Below are 22,885 nucleotides of genomic sequence, written 5' to 3' on the forward strand. Positions count from 1 at the left end.
TCAGTGGTTCGACCCATACACAGTTTTTTCTCCGGCCCAGTGAACATATCCCTTTGGCAATTACGGCGAAATTTTGAACGGGCCGCGACGGTACGTCAGGGCAAAGTTATTGATCCGATTCTTTCGTAGGGTCATAAAATAATGTATGGATGTCAACAAGACCGAATTTCTAATCCGATTCAGTGGTTCGACCCATACTCAGTTTTTTCTCCGGCTCAGTGATCATACCTCTTTTGCAATTACGGCAAAATTTACTACGGGTCGCGAGGTTGCGTCAGGGCATAGTTACTGATCCGATTCTTTCGTAGGGTCATAAAATATTATATGGAGGTCACCAAGACCGAATTACTGATCCGATTCAGTGGTTCGACCCACACTCGGTTTTTTCTCTAGCCCAGTGAACAAACCCCTTTGGCTATACTGGCCAAATTTCGAACGGGCCGCGAGGTTGCGTCAGGGCATATTTATTGATCCGATTCATACGTAGAGTCATAAAATATTGTATGGAGGTCACCCAGACCGAATTTCTGATCCGATTTAGTGGTTCGACCCATACACAGTTTTTTCTCCGGCCTAGTGAACATATCCCTTTGGCAATTACGGCGAAATTTTGAACGGGCCGCGACGGTACGTCAGGGCAAAGTTATTGATCCGATTCTTTCGTAGGGTCATAAAATAATGTATGGATGTCAACAAGACCGAATTTCTAATCCGATTCAGTGGTTCGACCCATACTCAGTTTTTTCTCCGGCTCAGTGATCATACCTCTTTTGCAATTACGGCAAAATTTACTACGGGTCGCGAGGTTGCGTTAGGGCATAGTTACTGATCCGATTTTTTCGTAGGGTCATAAAATATTATATGGAGGTCACCAAGACCGAATTACTGATCCGATTCAGTGGTTCGACCCACACTCGGTTTTTTCTCTAGCCCAGTGAACAAACCCCTTTGGCTATACTGACCAAATTTCGAACGGGCCGCGAGGTTGCGTCAGGGCATATTTATTGATCTGATTCTTTCGTAGAGTCATAAAATAATGTATGGAGGTCAACAAGACCGAATTTCTGATTCGATTCCGTGGTTCGACCCATACTCAGTTTTTTCTCCAGCTCAGCGAACTACCCCATTAACAAATACGGCAAATTTTACAACAGGCCGTGAGGTGGCGTCAGGGCATAGTTATTGATCTGATTCTTTCTTAGGGTCATAAAAAATTGAATTGGGTTACCAAGACCGAATTTCTGATCTGATCGGTTCGACCCATACTCATTTTTTCTCTGGCTCAGTGAACATACCCCTTTGGCAATATTGGCAAAAATTCGAACGGGTCGCGAGGTTACGTCAGGGCATAGTTATTGATCCGATTCTTACGTAGGGTCATAAAATATTGTATGGAGGTCACCAAGACCGAATTTCTGATCCGATTCAGTGGTTCAACCCATACACAGTTTTTTCTCCGACCCAGTAAACATACCCCTTTTGCAATTATGGCAAAATTTACTATGGCCCGCGAGGTGGAGTCAGGGCATAGTTATTGATCCGATTCTTTCGTAAGGTCATAAAGTATTATATGGAGGTCACCAAGACCGAATTTCTGATCTAATTCACTGGTTCGACCCATACTCAATTTTTTCTCCGGCTCAGTGAACATACCCCTTTGGCAATTACGGCGAAATTTTGAACGGGCCGCGACGGTGCGTCAGGGCATTGTTATTGATCCGATTCTTTCGTAGGGTCATAAAATAATGTATGGAGGTCAACAAGACCGAATTTCTAATCCGATTCAGTGGTTCGACCCATACTTAGTTTTTTCTCCGGCTCAGTGAACATACCCCTTTTCCAATTACGGCAAAATTTACTACGGTTCGCGAGGTTGCGTCAGAGCATAGTTATTGATACGATTCTTTCGTAGGGTCATAAAATGTTGTATGGAGGTTACCAAGACCGAATTTCTGATCTGATTCAGTGGTTCGACCCATACTCAGTTTTTTCTCCGGCACAGTGAACATACCCCTTTGGCAATACTGGCAAAAATTCTAACGGGTCGCGAGGCTGCGTCAGGGCATTGTTATTGATCTGATTCTTTCGTAGGGTCATAAAATATTGTATGGAGGTTACCAAGACCGAATTCCTGATCTGATTCAGTGGTTCGACCCATACTCAGTTTTTTCTCTGGCCCAGAGAACATACCCCTTTGGCAATACTAGCAAAATTTCGAACGGGCCGCGAGGTCGCGTCAGGGCATAGTTATTGATCCGATACTTTCGTAGGATAATAAAATATTGTATAGAGGTCACAAAGATCGAATTTCTGCTCCGATTCAGTTGTTCGACCCATACTCAGTTTTTTCTCCGGCCCAGTGAACATACCCCTTTGGCAATAGTGGCAAAATTTCGAACGGGTCGCAAGGTTGCGTCAGGGCATAGTTATTGTTCCGATTCTTTCGTAGGATCATAAAATATTGTATGGAGGTCACCAAGACCGAATTTTTGATCCGATTCAGTGGTTCGACCCATACACAGTTTTTTCTCCGGCCCAGTGAAAATATCACTTTGGCAATTACGGCAAAATTTTGAACGGGCCACGAGGTAGCGTCAGGGCATAGTTATTGATCTGATTCTTTCGTAGGGTCATAAAATAATGTATGGAGGTCAACAAGACCGAATTTCTGATCCGATTCAGTGGTTCGACCCATACTCAGTTTTTTCTCCAGCTCAGTGAACATACCCCATTTGCAATTACGGCAAATTTTACTACAGGCCGTGAGGTGGCTTCAGGGCATAGTTATTGATCTGATTCTTTCTTAGGGTCATAAAATATTGAATGGAGGTTACCAAGACCGAATTACTGATCCGATTCAATGGTTCGACCCACACTTAGTTTTTTCTCCAGCCCAGTGAACATACCCCTTTGGCAATACTGGCCAAAATTCGAACGGTGCGCGAGGTTGCATCAGGGAATAGTTATTGATCCGATTCTTTCGTAGGGTCATAAAATATTGTATGGAGGTCACCAAGACCGAATATCTGATCTGATTCAGTGGTTCGACACATACTCAGTTTTTTCTCCGGCCCAGTGAACATACCCCTTTGGCAATACTGGCAAAAAATTCGAACAGTGCGCGAGGTTGCGTCAGGGCATAGTTATTGATCCGATTCTTTCGTAGGGTCAAAAAATATTGTATGGAGGTCACCAAGACCGAATTTTTGATCCAATTCAGTGGTTCGACCCACACTCAGTTTTTTCTCCGGCCCAGTGAACATACCCCTTTGACAATACTGGCAAAATTTCGAACGGGCCGCGAGGTTGCGTCAGGGCATATTTATTGATCTGATTCTTTCGTAGGATCATAAAATAATATATCGAGGTTACCAAGACCGAATTTCTGATCTGATTCAGTGGTTCGAACTATACACAGTTTTTTCTCCGGCCCAGTGAACATATCCCATTGGCAATTACGGCGAAATTTTGAACGGGCCGCGAGGTTGCGTCAGGGCATAGTTATTGATCCGATTCTTTCGTAGGATCATAAAATATTGTATGGAGGTCACCAAGACCGAATTTCTGTTCCGATTCTGTGTTTCGACCCATACTCAGTTTTTTCTCCGGCACAGTGAACATACCCCTTTGGCAATACAGGCAAAAATTCTAACGGGTCGCGAGGCTGCGTCAGGGCATTGTTATTGATCTGATTCTTTCGTAGGGTCATAAAATATTGTATGGAGGTTACCAAGACCGAATTCCTGATCTGATTCAGTGGTTCGACCCATACTCAGTTTTTTCTCTGGCCCAGAGAACATACCCCTTTGGCAATACTGGCAAAATTTCGAACGGGCCGCGAGGTCGCGTCAGGGAATAGTTATTGATCCGATACTTTCGTAGGATAATAAAATATTGTATGGAGGTCACCAAAATCGAATTTCTGATCCGATTCAGTTGTTCGACCCATACTCAGTTTTTTCTCCGGCCCAGTGAACATACCCCTTTGGCAATAGTGGCAAAATTTCGAACGGGTCGCGAGGTTGCGTCAGGGCATAGTTATTGTTCCGATTCTTTCGTAGGATCATAAAATATTGTATGGAGGTCAACAAGACCGAATTTTTGATCCGATTCAGTGGTTCGACCCATACACAGTTTTTTCTCCGGCCCAGTGAAAATATCACTTTGGCAATTACGGCGAAATTTTGAACGGGCCACGAGGTAGCGTCAGGGCATAGTTATTGATCTGATTCTTTTGTAGGGTCATAAAATAATGTATGGAGGTTAACAAGACCGAATTTCTGATCCGATTCAGTGGTTCGACCCATACTCAATTTTTTCTCCAGCTCAGCGAACATACCCCATTTGCAATTACGGCAAATTTTACTACAGGCCGTGAGGTGGCGTCAGGGCATAGTTATTGATCTAATTCTTTCTTAGGGTCATAAAATATTGAATGGAGGTTACCAAGACCGAATTACTGATCCGATTCAGTGGTTCGACCCACACTCAGTTTTTTCTCCAGCCCAGTGAACATACCCCTTTGGCAATACTGGCCAAATTTCGAACGGGCCGCGAGGTTGCGTCAGGGCATATTTATTGATTTGATTCTTTCGTAGAGTCATAAAATAATGTATGGAGGTCAACAAGACCGAATTTCTGATTCGATTCAGTGGTTCGACCCATACTCAGTTTTTTCTCCAGCTCAGCGAACATAACGCATTTGCAATTACGGCAAATTTTACTACAGGTCGTGAGGCTGCGTCAGGGCATTGTTATTGATCTGATTCATTCGTAGGGTCATAAAATATTGTATGGAGGTTACCAAGACCGAATTCCTGATCTGATTCAGTGGTTCGATCCATACTCAGTTTTTTCTCTGGCCTAGAGAACATACTCCTTTGGCAATACTGGCAAAATTTCGAACAGGCCGCGAGGTCGCGTCAGGGCATAGTTATTGATCCGATACTTTTGTAGGATAATAAAATATTGTATGGAGGTCACCAAGATTGAATTTCTGATCCGATTCAGTGGTTCGACCCATACTCAGTTTTTTCTCCGGCCCAGTGAATATTGCAATAGTGGCAAAATTTCGAACGGGTCGCGAGGTTGCGTCAGGGCATAGTTATTGTTCCGATTCTTTCGTAGGATCATAAAATATTGTATGGAGGTCACCAAGACCGAATTTATGATCCGATTCAGTGGTTCGACCCATACACAGTTTTTTCTCCGGCCCAGTGAACATATCACTTTGGCAATTACGGCAAAATTTTGAACGGGCCACGAGGAAGCGTCAGGGCATAGTTATTGATCTGATTCTTTCGTAGGGTCATAAAATAATGTATGGAGGTCAACAAGACCGAATTTCTGATCCGATTCAGTGGTTCGACCCATACTCAGTTTTTTCTCCAGCTCAGCGAACATACCCCATTTGCAATTACGGCAAATTTTACTACAGGCCGTGAGGTGGCGTCAGGGCATAGTTACTGATTCTTTCTTAGGGTCATAAAATATTGAATGGAGGTTACCAAGACCGAATTACAGATCCGATTCAGTGGTTCAACCCACACTCAGTTTTTTCTCCAGCCCAGTGAACATACCCCTTTGGCAATACTGGCCAAATTTCGAACGGGCCGCGAGGTTGCGTCAGGGCATATTTATTGATCTGATTCTTTCGTAGAGTCATAAAATAATGTATGGAGGTCAACAAGACCGAATTTCTGATTCGATTCCGTGGTTCGACCCATACTCAGTTTTTTCTCCAGCTCAGCGAACATACCCCATTAACAAATACGGCAAATTTTACTACAGGCCGTGAGGTGGCGTCAGGGCATAGTTATTGATCTGATTCTTTCTTAGGGTCATAAAAAATTGAATTGAGGTTACCAAGCCCGAATTTCTGATCTGATCGGTTCGACCCATACTCATTTTTTCTCTGGCTCAGTGAACATACCCCTTTGGCAATATTGGCAAAAATTCGAACGGGTCGCGAGGTTACGTCAGGGCATAGTTATTGATCCGATTCATACGTAGAGTCATAAAATATTGTATGGAGGTCACCCAGACCGAATTTCTGATCCGATTCAGTGGTTCGACCCATACACAGTTTTTTCTCCGGCCCAGTGAACATATCCCTTTGGCAATTACGGCGAAATTTTGAACGGGCCGCGACGGTACGTCAGGGCAAAGTTATTGATCCGATTCTTTCGTAGGGTCATAAAATAATGTATGGATGTCAACAAGACCGAATTTCTAATCCGATTCAGTGGTTCGACCCATACTCAGTTTTTTCTCCGGCTCAGTGATCATACCTCTTTTGCAATTACGGCAAAATTTACTACGGGTCGCGAGGTTGCGTCAGGGCATAGTTACTGATCCGATTCTTTCGTAGGGTCATAAAATATTATATGGAGGTCACCAAGACCGAATTACTGATCCGATTCAGTGGTTCGACCCACACTCGGTTTTTTCTCTAGCCCAGTGAACAAACCCCTTTGGCTATACTGGCCAAATTTCGAACGGGCCGCGAGGTTGCGTCAGGGCATATTTATTGATCCGATTCATACGTAGAGTCATAAAATATTGTATGGAGGTCACCCAGACCGAATTTCTGATCCGATTCAGTGCTTCGACCCATACACAGTTTTTTCTCCGGCCTAGTGAACATATCCCTTTGGCAATTACGGCGAAATTTTGAACGGGCCGCGACGGTACGTCAGGGCAAAGTTATTGATCCGATTCTTTCGTAGGGTCATAAAATAATGTATGGATGTCAACAAGACCGAATTTCTAATCCGATTCAGTGGTTCGACCCATACTCAGTTTTTTCTCCGGCTCAGTGATCATACCTCTTTTGCAATTACGGCAAAATTTACTACGGGTCGCGAGGTTGCGTTAGGGCATAGTTACTGATCCGATTTTTTCGTAGGGTCATAAAATATTATATGGAGGTCACCAAGACCGAATTACTGATCCGATTCAGTGGTTCGACCCACACTCGGTTTTTTCTCTAGCCCAGTGAACAAACCCCTTTGGCTGTACTGGCCAAATTTCGAACGGGGCGCGAGGTTGCGTCAGGGCATATTTATTGATCTGATTCTTTCGTAGAGTCATAAAATAATGTATGGAGGTCAACAAGACCGAATTTCTGATTCGATTCCGTGGTTCGACCCATACTCAGTTTTTTCTCCAGCTCAGCGAACTACCCCATTAACAAATACGGCAAATTTTACAACAGGCCGTGAGGTGGCGTCAGGGCATAGTTATTGATCTGATTCTTTCTTAGGGTCATAAAAAATTGAATTGGGTTACCAAGACCGAATTTCTGATCTGATCGGTTCGACCCATACTCATTTTTTCTCTGGCTCAGTGAACATACCCCTTTGGCAATATTGGCAAAAATTCGAACGGGTCGCGAGGTTACGTCAGGGCATAGTTATTGATCCGATTCTTACGTAGGGTCATAAAATATTGTATGGAGGTCACCAAGACCGAATTTCTGATCCGATTCAGTGGTTCAACCCATACACAGTTTTTTCTCCGACCCAGTAAACATACCCCTTTTGCAATTATGGCAAAATTTACTATGGCCCGCGAGGTGGAGTCAGGGCATAGTTATTGATCCAATTCTTTCGTAAGGTCATAAAGTATTATATGGAGGTCACCAAGACCGAATTTCTGATCTAATTCACTGGTTCGACCCATACTCAATTTTTTCTCCGGCTCAGTGAACATACCCCTTTGGCAATTACGGCGAAATTTTGAACGGGCCGCGACGGTGCGTCAGGGCATTGTTAATGATCCGATTCTTTCGTAGGGTCATAAAATAATGTATGGAGGTCAACAAGACCGAATTTCTAATCCGATTCAGTGGTTCGACCCATACATAGTTTTTTCTCCGGCTCAGTGAACATACCCCTTTTCCAATTACGGCAAAATTTACTACGGTTCGCGAGGTTGCGTCAGAGCATAGTTATTGATACGATTCTTTCGTAGGGTCATAAAATGTTGTATGGAGGTTACCAAGACCGAATTTCTGATCTGATTCAGTGGTTCGACCCATACTCAGTTTTTTCTCCGGCACAGTGAACATACCCCTTTGGCAATACTGTCAAAAATTCTAACGGGTCGCGAGGCTGCGTCAGGGCATTGTTATTGATCTGATTCTTTCGTAGGGTCATAAAATATTGTATGGAGGTTACCAAGACCGAATTCCTGATCTGATTCAGTGGTTCGACCCATACTCAGTTTTTTCTCTGGCCCAGAGAACATACCCCTTTGGCAATACTAGCAAAATTTCGAACGGGCCGCGAGGTCGCGTCAGGGCATAGTTATTGATCCGATACTTTCGTAGGATAATAAAATATTGTATGGAGGTCACAAAGATCGAATTTCTGCTCCGATTCAGTTGTTCGACCCATACTCAGTTTTTTCTCCGGCCCAGTGAACATACCCCTTTGGCAATAGTGGCAAAATTTCGAACGGGTCGCAAGGTTGCGTCAGGGCATAGTTATTGTTCCGATTCTTTCGTAGGATCATAAAATATTGTATGGAGGTCACCAAGACCGAATTTTTGATCCGATTCAGTGGTTCGACCCATACACAGTTTTTTCTCCGGCCCAGTGAAAATATCACTTTGGCAATTACGGCAAAATTTTGAACGGGCCACGAGGTAGCGTCAGGGCATAGTTATTGATCTGATTCTTTCGTAGGGTCATAAAATAATGTATGGAGGTCAACAAGACCGAATTTCTGATCCGATTCAGTGGTTCGACCCATACTCAGTTTTTTCTCCAGCTCAGTGAACATACCCCATTTGCAATTACGGCAAATTTTTCTACAGGCCGTGAGGTGGCTTCAGGGCATAGTTATTGATCTGATTCTTTCTTAGGGTCATAAAATATTGAATGGAGGTTACCAAGACCGAATTACTGATCCGATTCAATGGTTCGACCCACACTTAGTTTTTTCTCCAGCCCAGTGAACATACCCCTTTGGCAATACTGGCCAAATTTCGAACGGGCCGCGAGGTTGCGTCAGGGCATATTTATTGATTTGATTCTTTCGTAGAGTCATAAAATAATGTATGGAGGTCAACAAGACCGAATTTCTGATTCGATTCAGTGGTTCGACCCATACTCATTTTTTCTCTTGCTCAGTGAACATACCCCTTTGGTAATACTGGCCAAATTTCGAACGGGCCGCGAGGTTGCGTCAGGGCATATTTATTGATCTGATTCTTTCGTAGAGTCATAAAATAATGTATGGAGGTCAACATGACCGAATTTCTGATACGATTCAGTGGTTCGACCCATACTCAGTTTTTTCTCCAGCTCAGCGAACATAACGCATTTGCAATTACGACAAATTTTACTACAGGCCGTGAGGTGGCGTCAGGGCATAGTTATTGTTCCGATTCTTTCGTAGGATCATAAAATATTGTATGGAGGTCACCAAGACTGAATTTCTGATCCGATTCATTGGTTCGACCCATACACAGTTTTTTCTCCGGCCCAGTGAACATATCCCTTTGGCAATTACGGCGAAATTTTGAACGGGCCGCGACGGTACGTCAGGGCATAGTTATTGATCCGATTCTTTCGTAGGGTCAAAAAATAATGTATGGAGGTCAACAAGAGCGAATTTCTAATCCGATTCAGTGGTTTGACCCATACACAGTTTTTTCTCCGGCTCAGTGATCATACCTCTTTTGCAATTACGGCAAAATTTACTACGGGTCGCGAGGTTGCGTCAGGGCATAGTTATTGATCCGATTCTTTCGTAGGGTCATAAAATATTGTATGGAGGTCACCAAGACCGATTACTGATCCGATTCAGTGGTTCGACCCACACTCGGTTTTTTCTCCAGCCCAGTGAACAAACCCATTTGGCAATACTGGCCAAATTTCAAACGGGCCGCAAGGTTGCGTCAGGGCATATTTATCGATCTGATTCTTTCGTAGAGTCATAAAATAATGTATGGAGGTCAACAAGACCGAATTTCTGATTCGACTCAGTGGTTCGACCTAGACTCAGTTTTTTCTCCAGCTCAACGAACATAACGCATTTGCAATTACGGCAAATTTTACTACAGGCCGTGAGGTGGCGTCAGGGCATAGTTATTGATCTGTTTCTTTCTTAGGGTCATAAAATATTGAATGGAGGTTACCAAGACCGAATTTCTGATCTGATCGGTTCGACCCATACTCATTTTTTCTCTGGCTCAGTGAACATACCCCTTTGTCAATATTGGCAAAAATTCGAACGGGTCGCGAGGTTACGTCAGGGCATAGTTATTGATCCGATTCTTACGTAGGGTCATAAAATATTGTATGGAGGTCACCAAGACCGAATTTCTGATCCGATTCAGTGGTTCGACCCATACACAGTTTTTTCTTCGGCCCAGTAAACATACCCCTTTTGCAATTACGGCAAAATTTAATATGGCCCGCGAGGTGTAGTCAGGGCATAGTTATTGATCCGATTATTTCGTAAGGTCATAAAGTATTATATGGAGGTCACCAAGACCGAATTTCTGATCTGATTCACTGGTTCGACCCATACTCAATTTTTTCTCCGGCTCAGTGAACATACCCCTTTGGCAATTACGGCGAAATTTTGAACAGGCCGCGACGGTGCGTCAGGGCATTGTTATTGATCCGATTCTTTCGTAGGGTCATAAAATAATGTATGGAGGTCAACAAGACCGAATTTCTAATCCGATTCAGTGGTTCGACCCATACTTAGTTTTTTCTCCGGCTCAGCGAACATACCCCTTTTCCAATTACGGCAAAATTTACTTCGGGTCGCGAGGTTGCGTCAGGGCATAGTTATTGATACGATTCTTTCGTAGGGTCCTAAAATGTTGTATGGAGGTTACCAAGACCGAATTTCTGATCTGATTCAGTGGTTCGACCCATACTTAGTTTTTTCTCCGGCACAGTGAACATACTCCTTTGGCAATACTGGCAAAAATTCTAACGGGTCGCGAGGCTGCGTCCGGGCATTGTTATTGATCTGATTCTTTCGTAGGGTCATAAAATATATTTATGGAGGTTACCAAGACCGAATTCCTGATCTGATTCAATGGTTCGACCCACACTCAGTTTTTTCTCTGGACCAGAGAACATACCCCTTTGGCAATACTGGCAAAATTTTGAACGGACCGCGAGGTTGCGTCAGGGCATAGTTATTGATCCGATACTTTCGTAGGATAATAAAATATTGTATGGAGGTCAACAAGACCGAATTTCTGATCCGATTCAGTGGTTCGACCCATACTCAGTTTTTTCTCCGGCCCAGTGAACATACCCCTTCGGCAATAGTGGCAAAATTTCGAACGGGTCGCGAGGTTTCGTCAGGGCATAGTTATTGTTCCGATTCTTTCGTATGATCATAAAATATTGTATGGAGGTCACCAAGACCGAATTTCTGATCCGATCCAGTGGTTCGACCCATACACAGTTTTTTCTCCGGCCTAATGAACATATCACTTTGGCAATTACGGCAAAATTTTGAACGGGCCACGAGGGAGCGTCAGGGCATAGTTATTGATCTGATTCTTTCGTAGGGTCATAAAATAATGTATGGAGGTCAACAAGACCGAGTTTCTGATCCGATTCAGTGGTTCGACCCATACTCAGTTTTTTCTCCAGCTCAGCGAACATACCACATTTGCAATTACGGCAAATTTTACTACAGGCCGTGAGGTGGCGTCAAGGCATAGTTATTGATCTGATTCTTTCTTAGTGTCATAAAATATTGAATGGAGGTTACCAAGACCAAATTTCTGATCTGATCGGTTCGACCCATACTCATTTTTTCTCTGGCTCAGTGAACATACCTCTTTGGCAATATTGGCAAAAATTCAAACGGGTCGCGAGGTTACGTCAGGGCATAGTTATTGATCTGATTCTTACGTAGGGTCATAAAATATTTTATGGAGGTCACCAAGACCGAATTTCTGATCCGATTCAGTGGTTCGACCCATACACAGTTTTTTCTCCGGCCCAGTGAACATACCCCTTTTGCAATTACGGCAAAATTTACTATGGGCCGCGAGGTGGAGTCAGGGCATAGTTATTGATCCGATTCTTTCGTAGGGTCATAAAGTTTTATATAGAGGTCACCAAGACCGAATTTCTGATCTGATTCAGTGGTTCGACCCATACTCAATTTTTTTTCCGGCTCAGTGAACATTCCCCTTCGGCAATACTGGCAAAAATTCGAACGGGCCGCGACGTGGAGTCAGGGCATAGTTATTGATCCGATTCTTTTGTAGGATCATAAAATATTGTATGGAGGTCACCAAGACCGAATTTCTGATCCGATTCAGTGGTTAGACCCATACACAGTTTTTTCTCCGGCCCAGTGAACATACCGCTTTGGCAATACTGGCAAAAATTCGAACTGGTCGCGAGGTTGCGTCAGGGCATAGTTATTGATCCGATTCTTTCAGAGGGTCATAAAATATTTAATGGAGGTCACCAAGACCGAATTTCTGATCTGATTCATTGGTTCGACCCATACTCAGTTTTTTCTCCGGCCCAGTGAACATACCCCTTTGGCAATTACGGCAAAATTTCAAACGGGCCGCAAGGTTGCGTCAGCGCATAGTTATTGATCCGATTCTTTCGTAGGATCATAGAATATTATATGGAGGTCACCAAGACCAAATTTCTGATCCGATTCAGTGGTTCGACCCATACACAGTTTTTTCTCCTGCCCAGTGAACATATCCCTTTGGCAATTACGGCGAAATTTTGAACGAGCCGCGACGTGGAGTTAGGGCATAGTTATTGATCCGATTCTTTGGTTGGGTCATAAAATAATATATGGAGATCAACAAGACCGAATTTCTGATCCGATTCAGTGGTTCGACCCATACTCAGTATATTCTCCAGCCCATTGAACATACCCCTTTGGCAATATTGGAAAAAATTCGAACGGGTCGCGAGGTTGCGTCAGGGCATATTTATTGATCCGATTCTTTCTTAGGGTCATAAATAATTGTATGGAGGTCACCATGACCTAATTTCTGATCTGATTCAGTGGTTCGACCCATACTCAGTTTTTTCTCCGGCTTAGTGAACATACCCCTTTGGCAATTACGGCAAGAATTCAAACGGGCCGCAAGATGGTGTAAGGGCATAGTTATTGATCCAATTCTTTCGTAGGGTCATAAAATATTGTATGGAGGTCACCAAGACTGAATTTCTAATCCGATTCAGTGATTCGACCCAAACTCAGTTTTTTCTCCGGCTCAGTGAACATACCCCTTTGACAATTACGGCAAAATTTACTACGGGCCGCGAGGTGGAGTCAGGGCATAGTTATTGATCCGATTCTTTCGTAGGGTCATAAATATTGTATGGAGGTAACCAAGACCGAATTTCTGATCTGATTCAGTGGTTCGACCCATAATCAGTTTTTTCCCCGGCCCAGTGAACATACTCTTTTTGGCAATACTGGCCAAAATTCGAACGGTGCGCGAGGTTGCGTCAGGGCATAGTTATTGATCCGATTCTTTCGTAGGGTCATAAAATAATGTATGGAGGTCAACAAGACCGAATTTCTAATCCGATTCAGTGTTCCTACCCATACTTAGTTTTTTCTCCGGCTCAGTGAACATACCTCTTTTGCAATTTCGGCAAAATTTACTACGGGTCGCGAGGTTGCGTCAGGGCATAGTTATTGATCCGATTATTTCGTAGGGTCATAAAATATTGTATGGAGGTCACCAAGACCGAATTACTGATCCGATTTAGTGGTTCGACCCACACTCAGTTTTTTCTCCGGCCCAGTGAACATACCCCTTTGGCAATACTGGAAACAATTCGAAGGGCCCGCGACGTGGAGTTAGGGCATAGTTATTGATCCGATTCTTTTGTAGGATCATAAAATATTGTATGGAGGTCACCAATACCGAATTTCTGATCCGATTCAGTTGTTCGACCCATACACAGATTTTTCTCCAGCCCAGTGAACATACCGCTTTGGCAATACTGGCAAAAATTCGAACGGGTCGCGAGGTTGCGTCAGGGCATAGTTATTGATCCGATTCTTTCGTAGGGTCATAAAATATTGTATGGAGGTCACCAAGACCGAATTTCTGATCTGATTCAGTGGTCCAACCCATACTCAGTTTTTTCCCCGGCCCAGTGAACATACCCCTTTGGCAATACTGGCCAAAATTCTTACGGTGCGCGAGGTTGCGTCAGGGCATAGTTATTGATCCGATTCTTTCGTAGGGTCATAAAATATTGTATGGAGGTCACCAAGACCGAATTTCTGATCCGATTCAGTGGTTCGACCCACACTCAGTTTTTTCTCCGGCCCAGTGAACATACCCCTTTGGCAATACTGGCAAAATTTCGAACGGGCCGCGAGGTTGCGTCAGGGCATATTTATTGATCCGATTCTTTCGTAGGATCATAAAATAATGTATCGAGGTCACCAAGACCGAATTTCTGATTCGATTCAGTGGTTCAACCTATACACAATTTTTTCTCCGGCCCAGTGAACATATCCCTTTGGCAATTACGGCGAAATTTTGAACGGGCCGCGACGGTGCGTCAAGGCATAGTTATTGATCCGATTCTTTCGTAGGGTCATAAAATAATGTATGGAGGTCAACAAGACCGAATTTCTAATCCGATTCAGTGGTTCGACCCATACTTAGTTTTTTCTTCGGCTCAGTGAACATACCTCTTTTGCAATTACGGCAAAATTTACTACGGGTCGCGAGGTTGCGTCAGGGCATAGTTATTGATCCGATTCTTTCGTAGGTTCATAAAATATTGTATGGAGGTCACCAAGACCGAATTACTGATCCGAATCAGTGGTTCGACCCACACTCAGTTTTTTCTCCGGCCAGTGAACATACTCCTTTGGCAATACTGGCCTAATTTCGAACGGGTCGCGAGGTTGCGTCAGGGCATATTTATTGATCCAATTCTTTCGTAGGATCATAAAAGAATGTATCGAGGTCACCAAGACCGAATTTTTGATTCGATTCAGTGGTTCAACCTATACACAGTTTTTTCTCTGGCCCAGTGAACATATCCCTTTGGCAATTACGGCGAAATTTTGAACGGGTCGCGACAGTGCGTCAGGGCATAGTTATTGATCCGATTCTTTCGTAGGGTCATAAAATAATGTATGGAGGTCAACAAGACCGAATTTCTAATCCGATTCAGTGGTTCGACCCATACTTAGTTTTTTCTCAGGCTCAGTGAACATACCCCTTTTGCAATTACGGCAAAATTTACTACGGGTCGCGAGGTTGCGTCAGGGCATAGTTATTGATCCGATTCTTTCGTAGGGTCATAAAATATTGTATGGAGGTTACCAAGACCGAATTTCTGATCTGATTCAGTGGTTCGACCCATACTCAGTTTTTTCTCTGGCTCAGTGAACATACCCCTTTGGCAATATTGGCAAAAATTCGAACGGGTCGCGAGGTTACGTCAGGGCATAGTTATTGATCCGATTCTTACGTAGGGCTATAAAATATTGTATGGAGGTCACCAAGACCGAATTTCTGATCCGATTTAATGGTTCGACCCATACTCAGTTTTTTCTCCGGCCCAGTGAACATACCCCTTTGGCAATACTGGCAAAATTTCGAACGGGCCGCGAGGTTGGGTCAGGGCATAGTTATTGATCCGATTATTTCGTAGGATCATAGAATATTGTATGGAGGTCACCAAAAACGAATTTCTGATCCGATTCAGTGGTTCGACTCATACTCAATTTTTTCTCCGGCTCAGATAGCATATCACTTTGGCAATTACAGCAAAATTTCGAACGGGCCGCGAGGTAGAGTCAGGGCATAGTTATTGATCCGACTCTTTCGTAGGGTCATAAAATAATGTATGGAGGTCAACAAGACCGAATTTCTGATCCGATTCAGTGGTTCGACCCATACTCAGTTTTTTCTCCGGCTCGGTGAACATACCCCTTTTGCAATTATGGCAAATTTCGAATGGGCCGTGAGGTGGCGTCAGGGCATAGTTATTGATCTGATTCATTCTTATGGTCATAAAATATTGAATGGAGGTCACCAAGACCGAATTTCTGATCTGATTCACTGGTTCGGCGCATACTCATTTTTTCTCTGGCTCAGTGAACATACCCCTTTGGCAATATTGGCAAAAATTCGAACGGGTCGCGAGGTTGCGTCAGGGCATAGTTATTGATCCGATTCTTTTGTAGGGTCATAAAATATTGTATGGAGGTCACCAAGACCGAATTTCTGATTCGATTCAGTGGTTCGACCCATACTCAGTTTTTTCTCCGGCCCACTGAACAAACCCCTTTGGCAATACTAGCAAAATTTCGAACGGGCCGCGAGGTTGGGTCAGGGCATAGTTATTGATCCGATTATTTCGTAGGATCATAAAATATTGTATGGAGGTCACCAAGACCGAATTTCTGATCCAATTTAGTGGTTGTACCCATACTCAATTTTTTCTCCGGCTCAGATAACATATCACTTTGGCAATTACGGCAAAATTTCGAACGGGCCGCGAGGTAGTGTCAGGGCATAGTTATTGATCCGACTCTTTCGTAGGGTTATTAAATAATGTATGGAGGTTAACAAGACAAAATTTCTGATCCGATTCAGTGGTTCGACCTATCCTCAGTTTTTTCTCCGGCTCGATGAACATACCCCTTTTGCAATTACGGCAAAATTTCGAACGGTCTGTGAGGTGGCGTCAGGGCATAGTTATTGATCCGATTCTTTCATAGGGTCATAAAATATTGTATGGAGGTCACCATGACCGAATTTATGATTCGATTGAAAGGTTCGACCCATGCTCAATTTTTTCTCCGGCTCAATGAACATACTCCTTTGGCAATTCCGACAAAATTTCCAACGGGCAGCGAGGATGCGTCAGGGCATAGTTATTGATTCGATTCTTTAATAGGGTCATAAAATATTGTATGGAGGTCACCAAGACCGAATTTCTGATCTGATTCAGTGGTTAGACCCATACTCAGTTTTTTCAACGGCCCAGTGAACATACCTCTTTAGCAATACTGGCAAAATTTCGAATGGACCGTGAGGTGGCGTCAGGGCATAGTTATTTATCCGATTCTTTCGTAGGGTCATAAAATATTGTATGTAGGTCACCAAGACCGAATTTCTGATCCGATTCATTGGTTCGACCCATACTCAGTTTTTTCTCCGGCTCAGTGACCATACCCCTTTGGCAATTACGGCAAAATTTCAAACGGGCCGCGAGGTGGTGGTAGGGCATAGTTATTGATCCAATTATTTCGTATGGTCATAAAATATTGTATGGAGGTCACCAAGACCGAATTTCTGATCTGATTCAGTGGTTCGACCCATACTCAGTTTTTTCTCCGGCTCAGTGAACAAACCACTTTGGCAATTTCGGCAAATTTTCAAACGTGCCGCGAGGTGGCGTCAGGGCATAGATTTTGATCCGATTCTTTTTTAGGGTCGTAAAATAATGTATGGAAGTCAACAAGACCGAATTTCTGATCCGATTCAGTGGTTCGAACCATACTCAGTTTTTTCTCCGTCTCGGTGGACATACCCCTTTTGCAATTACGGAAAAATTTACTACGGGTCGCGAGGGTGGCGTCAGGGCATAGTTATTGATCCGATTCTTTCGTAGGGTCATAAAATATTGTATAGAGGTCACCAAGACCGAATTTCTGATCCGATTCAGTGGTTCGACCCATACTCAGTTTTTTCTCCGGCCCAGTGAACATACCCCTTTGGCAATACTGGCAAAATTTCGAACGGGCCGCGAGGTTGCGTAAGGGCATAGTTATTGATCCGATTCTTTCGTAGGATCATAAAATATTGTATGGAGGTCACCAAGACCGAATTTCTGATCTGATTCAGTGGTTCGACCCACTCAGTTTTTTCTCCGACTCGTTGAACATACCCCTTTGGCAATACTGGAAAATTTTGAATTGGGCTCCGGGGTGTCGTCATGGCATAATTATTGATCTGATTCTTTCATATGTTTATGAAATAATGTATGGAAGTTTCCAAGACCGAATTTCTGATCTGATTTAGTGGTTCGAACCATACTCAGTTTTTTCTCCGGCTCAGTGAGCATACCCTTTTGGCAATACTGGCAATATTTCGAACAGGCCCCCGGGGTGGCGTCGGGGCATAATTTTTTATTAGCCGCTAAGCTGTTGGTTGAGTTCTCACAAGAAATCTTTTTAATTCATGCGGTGTAAATTACTTTAAGTCTGATTATTAAATGAACCATCCTGATTTTGTTCTGTCTTAGAGCAAACCATATAAATGGTTTTACAGGTGTGGGAGTCAAGTTTGTTTTTTTAGGATGGCTGGGAATCAAGTTTGACTGAGAGGGGGGGATGAACGTTTACACTCTATTCCAGAGTCCAAGAGAAAAGAAAAGAAAAGAAAGTAAGGAGAATTAAGAAAAAAAGGTGTTCCACGGTTTTTTTTTAAATGAAAGGCAATGGAAAATGAAGAGAAAACTGGTAGATTCTTTTTCCTTCCAAATTGGAAAGAATCAAACGGAAAGGGAAGAAGAAAAGCTTTTATCATACTCAATTACTATGTTGCCCCTCATCAATTATCAATAGCAGTTTATAAGTTGTGTTCCTTTTTCTACCAAAAACAAAACCTAACCGGTCATTCACCATCACGGTACTCCGATGCCGGCGACGACCCAAGCATACCCACACCCACATACTACAGTTGCTTCTCAACCCCTCTTTTATTAGGTTTGCTTTCATGTTTAAGTTTGCTGTATGTTTTGATGATGGGTCAACAACCGATTTTTAAACAAACAAAATCCAGATTTTTAAATAAATGACTACTCAAAAGATTCCATGTTTAAGTTTGCTGTATGTTCTGATAATGGGTCAACAACCGACCCAACACACATACAAGTAAACCGTGGTTTGGTGATTGATCCCATGCCACATAAACCTTCACATATGTCTTACAAGTTACAAGTTAACCCAATTTGCTTATGTTTCTTGTTTTTTTATATAATACCTGATTACCTGTACATTGTATGGTATTGAGTGTGTTTACAACTTCCACTTGCATCTAAAGGGTATAAAAGTAAAAATGTCATTTTCTTTTCTTTTCTTTCTATCTCGGGAACACATAAACTGTTTAATTTCCTTTCTTTTCCTCTCATTTTCATAAAACTTGGGAACACGAAATAAAATCTCATATTTTCCTCTCTTTTCTCTTCCAATTTCTTTCCTTTCTTTTCTCTTATTAAATGAAACTTGGGAACAAAGTGCTAGGGCACGGTTTCAGTCAAGAGTACAAACGTATATAAGTTTTTCTAAAACATTAACAAATATAACTGGGCCAAAAATGAAAAATAAAAATGACATAGTGAAAAGTGAAATTGGGCAAAATATATGGAAAAAATGCTTTGTTTAGTTTGTTTATGTTTTACTTCGGCCGAAAAAAAAAACTTAAAAGAAGTGGCCAGTAACAAGTGAAAAAGGCCCCAAAAGATTTTTTTATACAAGATCCATTTTATACTTGTTTTAAGCACTCCAAATCCCGAAGATAGGATTGGATTTGATTTGACACATCATTGGAATTTGAGGCAAGGAGTGCAAAATGCATAGATATACCTTATTAAAGTTTATTGGACTAGCTAGCTAATTCTTGCTCCCTTTGGCCTCCTTTGCATGCCACCATGTAGTTCTATAATAAGCTATTATAGTTCTCTCTTTTCATGAATCTGCCTCCCATACTAACATATGGCTGGTATTCCCTTCCCACAAAGGCAAATTTGCTTGAAATCGCTTCTCTTGTGAATGAAAAGCCTGAATTGGCTCGACACCGAGCAAACCTTAAAGTTCTTATCGAATCTCCCTTGAGATCACTTCATGGTATAACGAAATGCTTAGATTCGACATCTCAAAAACATTTAGTGTTTTCGTAAAGCCAGTATAGATAAAAAAAATAAAATAAAAAAATCATTAATGATTATTCAACCATATCTTTACATTATCCAAATCCATTCATCATTCCTTTAACTAAGCTTATACATTTCTAAAAACACAAGACATTTGTTACATCTCAAATATTTTAATAAATTGTTAATACAAGTTCAATTCAAACACAAATAAGATAACTCTAATCTTTAGATTATTCTATAAACTAACAATAAGTGAAATAAAAAAAATGTTTTGAAGCTGATTGCCTAAGATATGAGTTGACCAAAGGGGGTTGACTTAGGCATCATTTGTGTTTATCTATATATATTCATTCTTTCTAAACCTAAATGTATCTCCTTATTGCATTGTGCACAATGTCTCTCACCATTATCATCCTTAAATTTGTCTTCTTGGTCTCCATAGTATCTTCTAAAGGTATGCTCTCGATCATCGATCACTTTGTATGTATAATAATGTCAGTGTTGTGTGCAATACAAAATTACTTTTAAATAGAGAATCATATAATACCCTTACGTGTAATGCTTTTTGATACGTAAATTATGTGTCATATTTGAATCAAATGATACAAGTATTTGTGTGATTTTTACAGTTATCTACTTAAAACTAGTTTTCTATTAAACGTCGTTGGTAAAATTTTGAGATTTTTTTTAAATGAACTTTAATTGATAGAAATATTATTCAAATTGACTCATAACTTACCTTTTGATGGGTAAACATTTATAAAAAAAAATATATGTGTTTAGTTATAAGGGTCGCAAATTTAATTCGTAGGGTCGACATTCAAAAAATGATGGAGTCCGCGTTCAAAGATCTATAGGGTTGGTAATAAAATTGTGGGGTCGGTTGACCCCACACCTTATATAGTCGGTCCGTTCTTGTACTATATGTAACGACTTCTTTTGATTTAATATTTTACTATGTTTAACTGAATAACATTATAAATCATGCAGTTACACTTCAAAATTCGGGTTTTGAGTCTCCACCAACAAACCTAACAACGAATTCCACCTCTCAATTCGTGCTCCTCGATACCAAAACAAACATAATTCCCGGTTGGTCATATAATGGTACGGTTTGGTACGTGACAGCTGTTGGAAACGTTTCCTTTCCAGGTAACAGCCACGGGTTGCAACTAGGTCCAAATGGTGTGATCAACCAAACATTTAAAAGCGATGGAAGTTACTATTATACCCTCACATTCACCCTTGCACCAAGCAGCCTGAATTGTGCCAACAACTCCACACTTGTTAATGTTTCTGGTCCTGGCGTGTCAAAAGTATTCTTTTATAAAGAGTCACTTGGGAGTGAAATGTGGCAAACTTATGGTTATTCGATTGGCAGTCGCGAGATCCGAAAGGGTATTATGGGAATACAAATTCAAAGTGTTGCAAATAGCAATCATGGTGATATAAATTGTTGGCCTATTATTGATACTCTTCTCGTTACGGGAATTGGGAGTCCACGCTTATATTCAGGTATGTCGTTTTGTCATGTGTTCATGAGTTGGTACGTGACAGTTTTTGTCACGTTTGTGATGTATATATTCATCTACTAGGCTAGAAACCCGTGTATTATACATGTTGCAAAAAGAACATACTAAATAGTTAATAGTTAGCAATAAAGATTTAAAAGTAATATAGAGAAGTGGAAAACAATCTTATCAGGTGAAGAAAGAGAATGTTAAAAAGTAAATGATACTAATAAAGATTTAGAAATTACAAAAAAACATAAAACAAACTTGTGACGAGTGACACTCTCATTTACTAATTTTTGGCAGGCAATGGGTTTGCCAACAGCGGGTTCGAAGTGGGACCAACCTTTCTCGATAGCTCGTCTCAGGGCATCCTACTCGAGGCCAACGACGAGGATTTCAAAGTTCTCCAACAATGGAACATTTTAGGTATAGTAAAGTATATAGACTCAAAACACTACACGGTCCCACGAGGTCGTGCCGCAATCATGCTAGTGTCGGGCAATCCATCGGGTATCTTATATAACCAAAGATTTTTAAAACACGGAAAAGTTACTATAGATTTTATCATGGGTGATGCTAACGATTCGTGCGTGGGAGATTTTATGGTTTATTTGCAAGTGGGAAACATGATATGGAACTTTAGTATGAGGAGCCTTGGTGTTGGATCAAGTATGAGTCACTCGGTGACGTTTAAAGCGGAATTTAGCAACACTGAATCGGTTCCTATTAGTTTTTATAGCTTTAACGAGACTCGAACTAGTGATCACCAAGTATTGTGTGGACCCGTAATTGATAGCACGGTGATTCTGTTTTCTAGCGGCTTACGTTCAAAGAGATTGCGTTTCGGACCAATGATCTTTTGCTTTGTTTTGGTTTTGATATTTCTATTTCTGGCATAGATCAAAAGTACTAATTAAATGAACATGGTTTCTTATTTTAATGATTTGTATTTTATCTATCATTACTATTATTAAGCCCAAAACACATTATGATATTTGAGACGATGATTTCTTTATGGACCGCTATCTCTCATGTGAGCATAGCCAAATACGTGGCATTTGCATGAGGTGTTACATATTTATATGGACAAATATTAGGATAAAAAGTTGCTCGATTGGGCGCAATCATACAAATACACGTTTCCAGTAAAACAATCTTTCATCCTTATATGTGTCTATATAGGCGATAATGATCATAGATGATTAAAACGACCATGTTAACTTTTATATCTTATAATTGCATAAAGTGTAAGTTTTGATGATTAATTTTCACTTAACTTAGCATATGAATCATATTTAGGTTATATTTTACCTAATAGAATATATGATTAGCTTAAAACATTGTGTGTGTTTTATATATATTACGATTAATAGTAAAATAGTTTATTTTACTATTTTAGGACACCTTGCATAATTTGAATCACTTAAGCCCTCTAGAAAACTTAATATTATTACAAAAAGGTTGCATTGCATAGACTTG

At 41.6% G+C, this 22,885-nt stretch overlaps 1 protein-coding gene across 1 annotated transcript; it reads left to right on the forward strand.

Moving 5' to 3' along the window:
• Positions 1-20,285: 20,285 nt before the first annotated feature.
• On the forward strand, positions 20,286-22,451 carry LOC143614588 (BIIDXI-like protein At5g11420). The gene is made up of 3 exons (XM_077087983.1): positions 20,286-20,346; positions 20,883-21,407; positions 21,710-22,451. Exons 1-3 carry the CDS (start codon positions 20,286-20,288, stop codon positions 22,303-22,305), a joined length of 1,182 nt encoding a protein of 393 aa, XP_076944098.1. The 3' UTR covers positions 22,306-22,451.
• The last annotated feature ends 434 nt before the right edge of the window (positions 22,452-22,885 follow it).

The sequence above is a fragment of the Bidens hawaiensis genome, unplaced genomic scaffold, assembly GCF_021521415.1.
Source record: "Bidens hawaiensis isolate Kalapana, Puna unplaced genomic scaffold, B.hawaiensis_p1.1 tig00040540_1, whole genome shotgun sequence".
NCBI lineage: Eukaryota > Viridiplantae > Streptophyta > Magnoliopsida > Asterales > Asteraceae > Bidens > Bidens hawaiensis.

What these genes read in the sequence shown, in the direction of transcription:
- LOC143614588 (XM_077087983.1), top strand. Translation starts at nt 20,286, where the DNA reads ATGTCTCTCACCATTATCATCCTTAAATTTGTCTTCTTGGTCTCCATA. An exon ending in CTCCATAGTATCTTCTAAAG is followed by an intron (nt 20,347 to 20,882) that starts GTATGCTCTCGA and finishes TAAATCATGCAG; the next exon opens with TTACACTTCAAAATTCGGGT. An exon ending in GAGTCCACGCTTATATTCAG is followed by an intron (nt 21,408 to 21,709) that starts GTATGTCGTTTT and finishes AATTTTTGGCAG; the next exon opens with GCAATGGGTTTGCCAACAGC.